At 41.9% G+C, this 13,961-nt stretch overlaps 1 protein-coding gene across 4 annotated transcripts in view; it reads left to right on the forward strand.

The window, feature by feature from the left end:
• Positions 1-3,723: 3,723 nt before the first annotated feature.
• The window catches only part of RAD51 (RAD51 recombinase), a 47,804-nt gene continuing 37,566 nt past the window's right edge, over positions 3,724-13,961 (forward strand). The window contains exons 1-2 of one of the 4 annotated variants that reach the window (XM_060096621.1): positions 3,724-3,975; positions 12,085-12,236. In XM_060096621.1, coding sequence (XP_059952604.1) covers positions 12,150-12,236 — 87 coding nt within the window. In that variant the 5' untranslated portion in view covers positions 3,724-3,975; positions 12,085-12,149. Of the gene's footprint in view, positions 3,976-4,005; positions 4,089-12,084; positions 12,237-13,961 lie in introns of those variants that run through there. The other 3 variants (XM_060096620.1, XM_060096623.1, XM_060096622.1) reach the window with 3 other exon arrangements.

A 13,961-nucleotide genomic window follows, 5' to 3' on the forward strand; every position in this document is an offset into this window, starting at 1 on the left:
GCAGGGGCTACTCTTCGTTGTGGTGCGCAGCCTTCTCATTGCAGCGGCTTCTCTTGTTGCGGAGCACAGGCTCTAGGTGCGCAGGCTTCAGTAGTTGTGGCACGTGGGCTCAGTAGATGTGGCACACGAGCTCTAGAGCACAGGCTCAGTAGTTGTGGCGCACGGGCTTAGTTGCTCCGCAGCATGTGGGATCTTCCTGGGCCAGGGCTCGAACCTGTGTCCCCTGCACTGGTAGGCAGATTCTTAACCACTGTGCCACCAAGGAAGGCCTTTCTTTAATATCTTAAAGTTTCCTTTCATGTATACTTTTATCATTAAGTTTATTCTGAGATATTTTATATTTTTGTTACAATTTAAAACTATCATCATAAAGTCAAAACAAATTTGTACAAAAAGTTCAAACCATACGCAAAAAAATGCAGATGAAGACAAAGTCATCCAAAAATCTTACTAGAGAGCATCCTTCCACATACTAGTTTCTCTTAGCCATAAAGAAGGGCAGTGTCTGTTGGGTAGGCAACCCACAGTGATTGCCACAAATCCCATTGGGATTTCTATTAGGAATTCACTGATTTGGGAGAATTTTCAACTTTATAACATTGAGCTCTTCTGTGAACATAGTTTTAGAAATCTCTCCATGCAGGTCCTGAACATTTCTTAAAGTTTATTCCTAGACATTTATGGGTTTTGTTGCTACTTTGAATGGGATCTTTTTTTCTATTACATTATCTAGTTATTGTTAGCAATTAATAAAGCTCTGATCTTTTTATATTTCGTAATTAGCTACACTAATGTACTCTCTTATTGTCCTTTAAACTATCCAGGCATATAATCATATCTGTAAATCTTTTCCAAGATTTGCATCTTTTATTATTTATCTTTTATTATTTCATTCTTTTGTTATTGCACTTAGTAGCACTTTTTGCACAATAGTAAATAATAGTGGCAATAGATAATTTTGTTCTTGATTTTAATGAAAGTGTTTCTAACATTTCATTAGCAAAGAGATGATGGCAGCTTGTGGGATATCTGTATCTATATATTACTGATCATGTTAAGCAAATATCTAATTCCTTTTTACCGTTTTTTCCCCTTAATCAGGAATTTATGTTGAATTTTATTGGATATGTAGGGGAGCAAAACTTGGCACACCAAAATGTCTTTGGTTTGTGGGTTATTTCGAGTTGAAAACAATCAAGGCCCAATCAAGGTCAGGAAATAACTTTGACCTTCCCCCTAATTGCCTAAAACAAGTCCACTCTGTGTTCCATTGTCTCTGCATGGCCAAACAAACATTTATTTGCCAAACGTTTGCTTTTCCATCTGCTTGTGAATTGCCTTCCTCTCTTTTGAAGTCCTAAGCCACTACCCCCAACATCCTCTTTTGTCCTTACTAAAGACAGTATTTAAGGTGAGGATTTCTGCTGTTTTGAGGAGTAACTCAGGTTTCCTGGGTCACTCCCAGGTATACATGTTATTAAAATTTTGTTTGATTTTCTTGTCTTACATCAATTTAATTCTTAGATCAGCCAGAAGAACTTAGGAGGGTAGAGGAAAATTTCTTTCTCCCTGACAGATGCTTTTCCAATATGATGAAACTAACCATTTGGTTTTTCTCCTTGACCTATTCATACAGCCAATTATAACTGACTTCCTAATATTGAATCATCCTTGCACTACTCAAATAGATCATTTGGATGTGACATGGAGTTTCTCTTTCTGGATTTCCCTTTCTATACTCCAGGGTGACTATACTGATGAGATCACTTTTTCTTGAGACAAATTATCAAATTTCTGCTGATTAAGTTTTGGTCTTATTAGAAGTTGCCTCCTTGAGATGTCAGATAGGTCACTTACATTGTAACTTAGGATATATTCAAAACTTTTCAATTACACATTTATAAATATTCTCATGGATTGCTAATTTAACTGTTTTCAAGAAATCTATTTTGCCTGCCGATGCAGGGGACACGGGTTCGTGCCCCGGTCCGGGAAGATCCCACATGCCGCGGAGTGGCTGGGCCCGTGAGCTATGGCCGCTGAGCCTGCATGTCCGGAGCCTGTGCTCCGCAACGGGCGAGGCCACAACAGTGAGAGGCCTGCGTACCACAAAAACCAAAACAAAACAAGAAATCTATTCTGTCTCATTTCCGACTTCTTCGTGGGTTGTCTTGGAGGAAAAGACATATTTGTTTAAGCAGAAAAAAATGGGAGATCATTGGAACATAGGGGTATCTCACGGACCTCAAGAGCATTAAGTGCTGCTGGGCCCCTGAGAAACTGGAAAGATCTGGAAAGCAGTCAGAATTCAAAACTGTTTTTTTCTGTATGACTCTCTCCCACTTTCTTAGTCTCTAAACTTAATCTTTCTGAAGATGGGGTTTCTCTGGTTTGACATCCACACAGCCAAAGGAATTCCATTTTAATGAAAGGTCAAAGTCACGTATCTTCACTCAGCCAAGAGGGGCTGTGGGTTTGCAGATGCTCTCAGGAGGAAAGTATGTGAAGAATAGGAGGTGAAGGTGCGTATCTCTGGTATGGAAAGCAGTTCACTATTATCCCCAGGTATCATCTATAACCACTAAGGTTGATTCTACCGTCAGAATGCTTCCTGAATCTGTTCTCTCTCTCACTACTCTAGCTCAGGCCTTCTTTTCTTGCCTGAAATATTGCAAGAGCTTCCTAACAGTTTTTGTAGTCTTTACTCTCACTCTCCTGAAATCTATCCTTCAATGCCACAAGGTAACAGTGTGAGGATTAAATAAAAACTTCACGAATTTTAAAGCACCCCACAAATATAAAGGGAACAAAAAACAGGTCTAAGCACATGACTCATCAGGTTAAAAACTTTCAGTGATTTCCCCATTACCTAAAGAATAAAGGCCAAAGCTCTATAATGATCTTAAGCCTCTTCATAGGCTGAAATAAACGTAATTTAAGTCTCAGCACCTGTTACTACACTTCTCCTGCCTCATCAGACAACAGTATTCCTTGACCACACTGTTAATTTCCATACCCAAGCTGCTCTATCCACTTATAATGTTTTCCATCTCCTCTTCTTCGCCCAGGAAACCCTACCCAACCTTTAAACCCGTAATCAACTTTTAACCACGATAAGATTTACATTCTCAAAATCAATGTCTCCTTCCTCTGGAGTCCCGCAAATCTCCAGTAAAGTACCACAGCTTTACTAATATTTCAGTCCTTTCTTCCTCTCCTCCATTAGCTCTATGTTCCAGCCTCATCCATCTACTCGAGCATCCTCAGCTCCACCACCTACAAGGGCCTAGAAAGCCCCTGGCTCCAGAATTTGACTGAGTTGGAGTTCAAAGCAACCTGAAGGGCCAAATACCGCAGTTTAGATGCTTAAGAAACAGATCAAGGGTTCCGAAAAGCCTACCTATTCTCTACAGGTGGTGAGGAGCTAAAGCTGCGTCGCCCTACCGCGGTGCATACTGGGAGATGTAGTCTCGGGCCGGCCCACTACCTCTTGGGAGTTGTAGTCCCCGATCTAGTAAAGGGAAGAAGGACGCAACTTCCAAATTTTGAATTAGTCCTAAGGGAGAAAAGCAAGAGGGGAACCCAAAACATCCTGCGAAGTCAAGTTCTTTCGGCCTAACTCGGTCTCACGAGTAGCCGAAGTGGCGGGGAGGCGGACCCGAGAAGGGCGGGGAGACGTTACGTTGACGCAGGCGTGACCCTGCCCAATAGGATTTGGCGGGATTTCCGAAGGCGGTAGACGGAGTGGGTGCTGCCGCCTGAGACCGAGGCCTGAAGAGGGCTGAGACGCGCCCCAGGAGCGCAGTTAGGAGCTGAAACTCGCCTGGGTTTCGTGCAGAAGGCCGGAGTAAGGGCGTAGAGAAGTGGGGCGCAGGTGAGGGGGTCTGCAGTCCGTCCGGGGTCGGGCGTGCGCGGGTCCGGCGGACTGTAGTCGGAGCGCGCAGCCCGCCCGGGCGAGTTACGCAGCAGGCGGAGGTGAGTGTGAGGCGCAGACCCGGCCTCTTCCTACCGCGTTAAGCCGGACCCGTACCCAGACCCAGACTTGGGCCCCAGCTCCCTCATCGGGCTTAGGGGCCCCTCCATGCCAAGTGAGAAACTCGGATATGGCGGGGCGGGGCGGGGCGGAGCAGGGTTGTGCCCGGGCTCGTCCGACCCTTGGAGCTCATTGTGGCGAAAATAGAAGCGCATTCTAGAGCTGGGAGGAACCTTACTGGCCTTCACTTGCAACATCCACTTTATGGGCGTGGGCGAGGAAGCCCAAGATCCAGAGAGGTGTAGTGACTTAAAAGTCACAGCTCTTGGGCTTCCCTGATGGCGCAGTGGTTGGGAGTCCGCCTGCCGATGTAGGGAACGCGGGTTCGTGCCCCGGTCCGGGAGGGTCCCGCATGCCGCGGAGCGGCTGGGCCCGTGAGCCATGGCCGCTGGGCCTGCGCGTCCGGAGCCTGTGCGCCGCAACGAGAGAGGCCAGAACAGTGAGAGGCCCGCGTACCACCAAAAAAAAAAAAAAAAAAAGTCACAGCCCTTAAGCCAGAGCCAGGGTTTCCGGATTTCTGGTCAGTGCCCTTTCCATTACACAAAGTTTGGCTTACAAAGTACCCACCTCCAGTTGCCAGTAAGGTATTTGCGTTTTTTAATGCGGAAGACCGTTCAAGTGATGCCTAGGGAATGATCTCTAGTGAGATTTGTTGTTTTTTCTTAAACTTCTGAAGTGAAGTGTAATATACAAATAGAAAAATGCACAGATCAAAAGTGTTTACAGCTCCATGAATCATTACAAAATGAATATATCTGTGTAGTCACCACTCAGGTCAGGAAATAGAATGCTGTCAGCACCCAAGAAGCCTCCCTTGTGCCCCCGTCTCTAATACTCTCCCTTTTCCCCAGAGGTAACCACAGTGTTGACTTACTAACACCATTGTCTAATTTTGCCTGTTGTTGAATTTTGTATAAAAGAAGACTGTATATTTTTGTGTCTGCCTTTGCTCAACATTTTGTCTGCAGGTTTGTAAATGTCTTCGCATTTAGCAGTTCTTTCTTCCTATGTTGTATTCCTTATTCATTATACCTGTGGCGGATATCGGGATTGTTTCTAGTTTTAACTTGTATGAGAAAGGCTGCTGAGAAAGAATATTCCTGCATACATTTTGGTGCACACGTGTATGCTTTTCAGTGGGTTAATACAGAGTAGTGAAATTCCTGGGTCATAGCATTTGCCTATCTTCACTTTCCATATTTAATACCAGTTTTCTAAAGTCCAGTTTACACTCAAACCGGCAGTGAACGAGTGTTTAGTTGTTCCACACGTTTGCTAATACTTAGTATGGTCAGTCTTAAATTTTAGCTATTACCTTGTGGTGTTGTTTTTTGTTTTTTTTTTAATTTTTGGCTGTGTTGGGTCTGCGTTTCTGCACGAGGGCTTTCTCTAGTTGCAGCAAGCGGGGGCCACTCTTCATCGCAATGCGCGGGCCTCTCACTATCGCGGCCTCTCTTGTTGCGGAGCACAAGCTCCAGACGCGCAGGATCAGTAGTTGTGGCTCACGGGCCTAGTTGCTCCAAGGCATGCGGGATCTTCCCAGACCAGGGCTCGAACCCGTGTCCCCTGTACTGGCAGGCAGACTCTCAACCACTGCGCCACCAGGGAAGCCCTACCTTGTGGTTTTAATTTTAATTTTCCTGATCATTAATGAAGTTGAGCGTCTGTTGATATGTTTATTAGCCATTTGGGTATCTTCTGTTGTGCAGTGCTTATTCACATCTCTTGCCTGTTTTTCTATTGGGTTGTCTGTCTGTCTTGCTGATTTGAAGGAATTCTTTATATATTCTGGTTACCAGTTATATTTGTGGTTAACATTTTTTCCCCTCACTATCATTTGACTTCATTCTCACAGTGGTGTCTTTTGATGAATAGAAGTTCTAAATTTAAATACAGTCTAGTTTTTCAGTCTTTTGCTTTTTGGTTATTGCTATATGAATACAGTTCAAGCCATCTTTTTCATGAATTATGAAGGAAGACACTTAAATTTAAGCTGCATTCAGGTGATTCTGATATTTGGAATTATAAACTCACATTATGCTAAACATGCCATCTAAGAGCTACACCTGAACCAGTCAAGAACAAATGGTTATCTTCTGTCAAGTCTCTAAGAATGAAGATTTCTTTTTTGTTGTTGTTAATTTTATTTATTTATTTTTGGCTGCGTTGGGTCTTTGTTGCCGCGCACAGCCTTTCTCTAGTTGTGGCGAGCGGGGGCTACTCTTCATTGTAGTGCGTGGGCTTCTCACTGTGGTGGCTCCTTGTTGCACAGCACGGGCTCTAGGTGCGCAGGCTTCAGTAGTTGTGGCATGCAGGCTCAGTAGTTGTGGCACACGTGCTTCGTTGCTCTGTGGCATGTGGGATCTTCCCAGACCAGGACTCGAACCCGTGTCCCCTGCATTGGCAGGCAGATTCTTAACCACTGTGCCACCAGGGAAGCCCTTATCTGTTGTCTTTTGAGTTAAATTTATCTTGCTTGTTAAATTGTCCAGATTGTTTTGGTGTGATTTAAGTACATTTATTCTTGTGGCCATCAAGACTTGTTTGCTTTTACTAGTACCTCATAATAGAAATCTTTCTGTTCTTCATTCTTTTCAACCTGAGCAGTCTTAACTCTATCAAAATAATCTGACTTTTGGTATAGGCCTTATATTTATATGGAAGATTTCAAACTGAGCAAGGTAATTCCATGTTATTTATTCATTTGTGCATTCAGTGAGGTCTGGAATTGATTAAAATGGTGATCTTTATGGTACTTCCCTGGTGGTCCAGTGGTTAAGACTCCGCGCTTTTTTTTTTTTTTTTTTACAAATTTAATCAGTTACACATATACATATGTTCCCATATCCCCTCCCTCTTGCGTCTCCCTCCCACCCTCCCTATCCCACCCCTCCAGGCGGTCACAAAGAACCGAGCTGATCTCCCTGTGCTATGCGGCTGCTTCCCACTAGCTATCTACCTTACGTTTGGTAGTGTATATATGTCCATGCCGCTCTTTCACTTTGTCACAGCTTACCCTTCCCCCTCCCCATATCCTCAAGTCCATGCTCTAGTAGGTCTGTGTCTTTATTCCTGTCTTACCCCTATGTTCTTCATGACATTTTTTTTTCTTAAATTCCATATATATGTGTCAGCATACAGTATTTGTCTTTCTCTTTCTGACTTACTTCACTCTGTATGACAGACTCTAGGTCCATCCACCTCATTACAAATAGCTCAATTTCATTTCTTTTTATGGCTGAGTAATATTCCATTGTATATATGTGCCACATCTTCTTTACCCATTCATCCGATGATGGACACTTAGGTTGTTTCCATCTCCGGGCTATTGTAAATAGGGCTGCTATGAACATTTTGGTACATGTCTCTTTTTGAATTATGGTTTTCTCAGGGTATATGCCCAGTAGGGGGACTGCTGGGTCATATGGTAGTTCTATTTGTAGTTTTTTAAGGAACCTCCATACCGTTCTCCATAGCGGCTGTACCAATTCACATTCCCACCAGCAGTGCAAGAGTGTTCCCTTTTTTCCACACCCTCTCCAGCATTTATTGTTTCTAGATTTTTTGATGATGGCCATTCTGACTGGTGTGAGATGATATCTCATTGTAGTTTTGATTTGCATTTCTCTAATGAGTAAAGATGTTGAGCATCCTTTCATGTGTTTGTTGGCAGTCTGTATATCTTCTGTGGAGAAATGTCTATTTAGGTCTTCTGCCCATTTTTGGATTGGGTTGTTTGTTTTTTTGCTATTGAGCTGCATGAGCTGCTTATAAATTTTGGAGATTAATCCTTTGTCAGTTGCTTCATTTGCAAATATTTTCTCCCATTCTGAGGGTTGTCTTTTGGTCTTGTTTATGGTTTCCTTTGCTGTGCAAAAGCTTTGAAGTTTCATTAGGTCCCATGTGTTTATTTTTGTCTTTATTTCCATTTCTCTAGGAGGTGGGTCAAAAAGGATCTTGCTGTGATTTATGTCATAGAGTGTTCTGCCTATGTTTTCCTCTAGGAGTTTGATAGTGTCTGGCCTTACATTTAGGTCTTTAATCCATTTTGAGCTAATTTTTGTGTATGGTGTTAGGGAGTGATCTAATCTCATACTTTTACATGTCCCTGTCCAGTTTTCCCAGCACCACTTATTGAAGAGACTGTCCTTTCTCCACTGTACATTCCTGCCTCCTTTATCAAAGATAAGGTGACCATATGTCCGTGGGTTTATCTCTGGGCTTTCTATCCTGTTCCATTGATCTATATTTCTGTTTTTGTGCCAGTACCATACTGTCTTGATTACTGTAGCTTTGTAGTATAGTCTGAAGTCAGGGAGCCTGATTCCTCCAGCTCCATTTTTCGTTCTCAAGATTGCTTTGGCTATTCGGGGTCTTTTGTGTTTCCATACAAATTGTGAAATTTTTTGTTCTAGTTCTGTGAAAAATGCCATTGGTAGTTTGATAGGGATTGCATTGAATCTGTAGATTGCTTTGGGTAGTAGAGTCATTTTCACAATGTTGATTCTTCCAATCCAAGAACATGGTACATCTCTCCATCTATTTGTATCATCTTTAATTTCTTTCATCAGTGTCTTATAATTTTCTGCATACAGGTCTTTTGTCTCCTTAGGTAGGTTTATTCCTAGATATTTTATTCTTTTTGTTGCAATGGTAAATGGGAGTGTTTCCTTGATTTCACTTTCAGATTTTTCATCATTAGTATATAGGAATGCCAGAGATTTCTGTGCATTAATTTTGTATCCTGCAACTTTACCAAATTCATTGATTAGCTCTAGTAGTTTTCTGGTAGCATCTTTAGGATTCTCTATGTATAGTATCATGTCATCTGCAAACAGTGACAGCTTTACTTCTTCTTTTCCCATTTGGATTCCTTTTATTTCCTTTTCTTCTCTGATTGCTGTGGCTAAAACTTCCAAAACTATGTTGAATAAGAGTGGTGAGAGGGCCTCCCTGGTGGCGCAAGTGGTTGAGAGTCCGCCTGCCGATGCAGGGGATACGGGTTCGTGCCCCGGTCTGGGAGGATCCCATATGCCGTGGAGCGGCTGGGTCCATGAGCCATGGCCGCTGAGCCTGCGCGTCCGGAGCCTGTGCTCCGCAACGGGGGAGGCCACAACAGTGAGAGGCCCGCATACCGCAAAAAAAAAAAAAAAAAAAGAGTGGTGAGAGTGGGCAACCTTGTCTTGTTCCTGATCTTAGTGGAAATGGTTTCAGTTTTTCACCATTGAGGACGATGCTGGCTGTGGGTTTGTCATATATGGCCTTTATTATGTTGAGGAAAGTTCCCTCTATGCCTACTTTCTGCAGGGTTTTTATCATAAATGGGTGTTCAATTTTGTCAAAAGCTTTCTCTGCATCTATTGAGATGATCATATGGTTTTTCTCCTTCAGTTTGTTAATATGGTGTATCACGTTGATTGATTTGCGTATATTGAAGAATCCTTGCATTCCTGGAATAAACCCCACTTGATCATGGTGTATGATCCTTTTAATGTGCTGTTGGATTCTGTTTGCTAGTATTTTGTTGAGGAGTTTTGCATCTATGTTCATCAGTGATATTGGCCTGTAGTTTTCTTTCTTTGTGACATCCTTGTCTGGTTTTGGTATCAAGGTGATGGTGGCCTCATAGAATGAGTTTGGGAGTGTTCCTCCCTCTGCTATATTTTGGAAGAGTTTCAGAAGGATAGGTGTTAGCTCTTCTCTAAATGCTTGATAGAATTCGCCTGTGAAGCCATCTGGTCCTGGGCTTTTGTTTGTTGGAAGATTTTTGATCACAGTTTCAATTTCAGTGCTTGTGATTGGTCTGTTCATATTTTCTATTTCTTCCTGATTCAGTCTTGGCAGGTTGTGCATTTCTAAGAATTTGTCCATTTCTTCCAGGTTGTCCATTTTATTGGCATAGAGTTACTTATAGTAATCTCTCATGATCTTTTGTATTTCTGCAGTGTCAGTTGTTACTTCTCCTTTTTCATTTCTAATTCTATTGATTTGAGTCTTCTCCCTTTTTTTCTTGATGAGTCTGGCTAATGGTTTATCCATTTTGTTTATCTTCTCAAAGAACCAGCTTTTAGTTTTATTGATCTTTGCTATCGTTTCCTTCATTTCTTTTTCATTTATTTCTGATCTGATTTTTATGATTTCTTTCCTTCTGCTAACTTTGGGATGTTTTTGTTCTTCTTTCTCTAATTGCTTTAGGTGCAAGGTTAGGTTGTTTATTCGAGATGTTTCCTGTTTCTTAAGGTGGGATTGTATTGCCATAAACTTCCCTCTTAGAACTGCTTTTGCTGCATCCCATAGGTTTTGGGTCGTCGTGTCTCCATTGTCATTTGTTTCTAGGTATTTTTTAATTTCCTCTTTGATTTCTTCAGTGATCACTTCGTTATTAAGTAGTGTATTGTTTAGCCTCCATGTGTTTGTATGTTTTACAGCTCTTTTCCTGTAATTGATATCTAGTCTCATAGCATTGTGGTCGGAAAAGATACTTGATACAATTTCAATTTTCTTAAATTTACCAAGGCTTGATTTGTGACCCAAGATATGATCTATCCTGGAGAATGTTCCATGAGCACTTGAGAAAAATGTGTATTCTGTTGTTTTTGGATGGAATGTCCTATAAATATCAATTAAGTCCATCTTGTTTAATGTATCATTTAAAGCTTGTGTTTCCTTATTTATTTTCATTTTGGATGACCTGTCCATTGGTGAAAGTGGGGTGTTAAAGTCCCCTACTATGATTGTGTTACTGTCGATTTCTCCTTTTATGGCTGTTAATATTTCCCTTATGTATTGGGGTGCTCCTATGTTGGGTGCATAAATATTTACAATTGTTATATCTTCTTCTTGGATCGATCCCTTGATCATTATGTAGTGTCCTTCTTTGTCTCTTCTAGTAGTCTTTATTTTAAAGTCTATTTTGTCTGATATGAGAATTGCTACTCCAGCTTTCTTTTGGTTTCCATTTGCATGGAATATCTTTTTCCATCCCCTTACTTTCAGTCTGTATGTGTCTCTAGGTCTGAAGTGGGTCTCTTGTAGACAGCATATATATGGGTCTTGTTTTTGTACCCATTCAGCCAAGGACTCCGCGCTTTTAATGCAGGGAGTGCGGGTTCGATCCCTCGTTGGGGAACTAAGATCCCACATGCCGCACAGTGCCCCCGCCAAAAAAACGGTGGTCTTTAAGTTTCATACACTTCTATTAGAAGCAAACGGTGTGACTACAAGCCATCCTTGCCTAAGGTGGGGATACTTCTCTCATCGCAGTCCATTGTTTCTCTATCAGGAATGGAGGCTTATGGCAATTATTCTGTACCTTCGTTTCACTCCTGTCCCACCACCCCAAAACCCTGCTTTCTGGAAGGGAACAATGGAACTGAAACAGTTTAACCTTTGATTTTTTTTTTTTAAAGTAGAGTTCTAGAAAGTCTGCATTCACTTGCCAAATATTTACCAAACACCTAAGATGTACCTAAGATTTATAATGTATCATGAGGTGTATACAGATAAATGAGACTTGGCCCCTATCCTTAAGGAATATGAAGCAGGGGAACAGAGGGATATAGTTGATCTGGTTAAGCTGTTCGTCTTTTTTTTTTTTTTTTTTTTGGCTGCGTTGGGTCTTCGTTGCTGCACGTGGGCTTCTCTTGTGTGGAGCGCAGGCTTCTCTTGTTGCGGAGCACAGGCTCTAGGTGCGTGGCCTTCAGTAGTTGCGGCGCATGGGCTCTAGGGCACCCGGGCTACAGTAGTTGTGGTGACAGGCTTAGTTGCTCCACGGCGTGTGGGATGTTCCCGGACCAGGGATGGAACCCGTGTCCTCTGCATTGGCGGGCGGATTCTTAACCACTGCACCACCAGGGGAGTCCAAGCTGTTCTACTTTAAGAAGCAAGATAGTGCTGGCTCCTCCTAAAGTCTTTCTGATACAGCTATCCAGGTGGAAGGGAAGGCTGGTGAGAGATTTTTTTTCTTTTTCCTGCCATGGGTATGTCAGTGATTAAGCCAAAAGCCTAGCAAGTAATTCTTAAAGAGATTTATTGTAAAACTATGTTTGCAGCTCTATACTTTCTCTAGTGTTCTTCCTGATGGCCATCTGTACTTTTCAGTATTGAACACTAAGTAATGGCTATGCAGCTACAGCTTGAAGCAAATGCAGATACTTCAGTGGAAGAAGAGAGCTTTGGCCCACAACCTATTTCTCGATTAGAGGTATGTGCTTGGTTGCTAATTTTAGAATTATAATGCTGGACAAGATTGTTCTACCTACTGGGAGAAATCACAACCTTTACATAAACCATTGGTTTACTACCTAAGGTCAAAATCCAAATTAGAGTTTTCAGGAGAGTTGTCAAGGATTCTGTGGAAAGGCTTAAGACAGTTGCTAAACACATCTGGCCAGATCTCTTTTTTTGTCAAGAATTCTTCTACTACATTATCACTTTTCTTTCTTAGTGCTGGATGTCAGAAACTAAGAAGTCCTATGATCCCATGGTAGAGTCTCTGCTGTTTGTACTAGGTATGAAATTACTGTCCAGGGAATGACAATGGCCTGGGCCACCTATGCAGGAAGGGGAGAGGAACAATGTCTCCACTGACCTCGATCTATGCTGAAGTTACTAGGAAGACAGCTGTCATAGGCAGAGAGAAGGGCTTGGGGTTACGTTGTGAGAGTTCAAGACACTGCACAAGAACATCAAGCACCAGAGCTGGGGCCTTGCACTATTTCTGTGCATTGTACAGAGGCCCCAGAGTGTGTGCAGTTGACTTGGGCTGAAAGAAGCAGGAGAAAATGCTGAGAAAGCCTTCATTCTTCTGTCTCTTTATGCATATTCTTCCCATTGCCCCCTAAGCTTCCACTATCTGGAAGTTACTTAATTTAAACGGGTTTGTGATAAACATTGGAAAATTCAGAGTCATAACTTTTGGTTTCAGTGAACATCCTTATACCCACACATGTGTATTGCTTTTTGCTTAAATATTAATAACAGACCGGTTTCTATGGCCAGATACTATTCTCTCCCCTCTCCCAAACCTTCCCTGACTCCTAGATACATACACATCCCCCTAATAATTCATGCTGTCCTAGAAGTCATGGTTTTGGTGGCTAATAAAATTAAAGCTGACTTTGTGTATAGGGAGAAAGAAGTGCCTTTGGGTGGTTTGTTTTTGAGAAGTGGTATATAAATCCCTGACCAAAAGTAGTTTTCTCTGTCTTTAATATCAGTTGTTAAAACAGAGCTTTCCAGTCATTGTGCTACAAAAAGGTTATGCTAAGATATGCTTCCCTGAGCTCTGGGGCAGTCTTAGCTGTTTACCCCAGCTTAGTGTAAAACATATTTTTTTATGTGTGCTTGATGTGGAAAACATTGGAAAATGTTTAAAGTGGGCTTTTAGGGCCCAGGGTCTCAAAGTTCATTTAGAATCCTAGTCATCAAAGGTCTAGAGTTACAGGTTTAATCCAATTCTGACAAGAGTCTATTTTAATATACATAGTGCAAATTTAAAACTACTGGTTTTGCTCTCCAGAAAGTGGGCATAGAGGGAACCTACCTCAACATAATAAAGGCCATATATGACAAACCCACAGCAAACATCATTCTCAATGGTGAAAAACTGAAAGCATTTCCTCTAAGATCAGGAACAAGACAAGGATGTCCACTCTTGCCACTATTATTCAACATAGTTTTGGAAGTCCTAGCCACGGCAGTCAGAGAAGAAAAAGAAATAAAAGGAATACAAATTGGAAAAAAAGAAGTAAAACTGTCACTGTTTGCAGGTGACATGATACTATACATAGAGAATCCTAAAGATGCCACCAGAAAACTACTAGAGCTAATCAATGAATTTGGTAAAGTTGCAGGATACAAAAGTTATGCACAGAAATCTCTTGCATTCCTCTACACTAACAATGAAAGATCAGAAAGAGAAATTAAG

This window comes from Mesoplodon densirostris, chromosome 4, assembly GCF_025265405.1.
Source record: "Mesoplodon densirostris isolate mMesDen1 chromosome 4, mMesDen1 primary haplotype, whole genome shotgun sequence".
Classification (NCBI taxonomy): domain Eukaryota; kingdom Metazoa; phylum Chordata; class Mammalia; order Artiodactyla; family Ziphiidae; genus Mesoplodon; species Mesoplodon densirostris.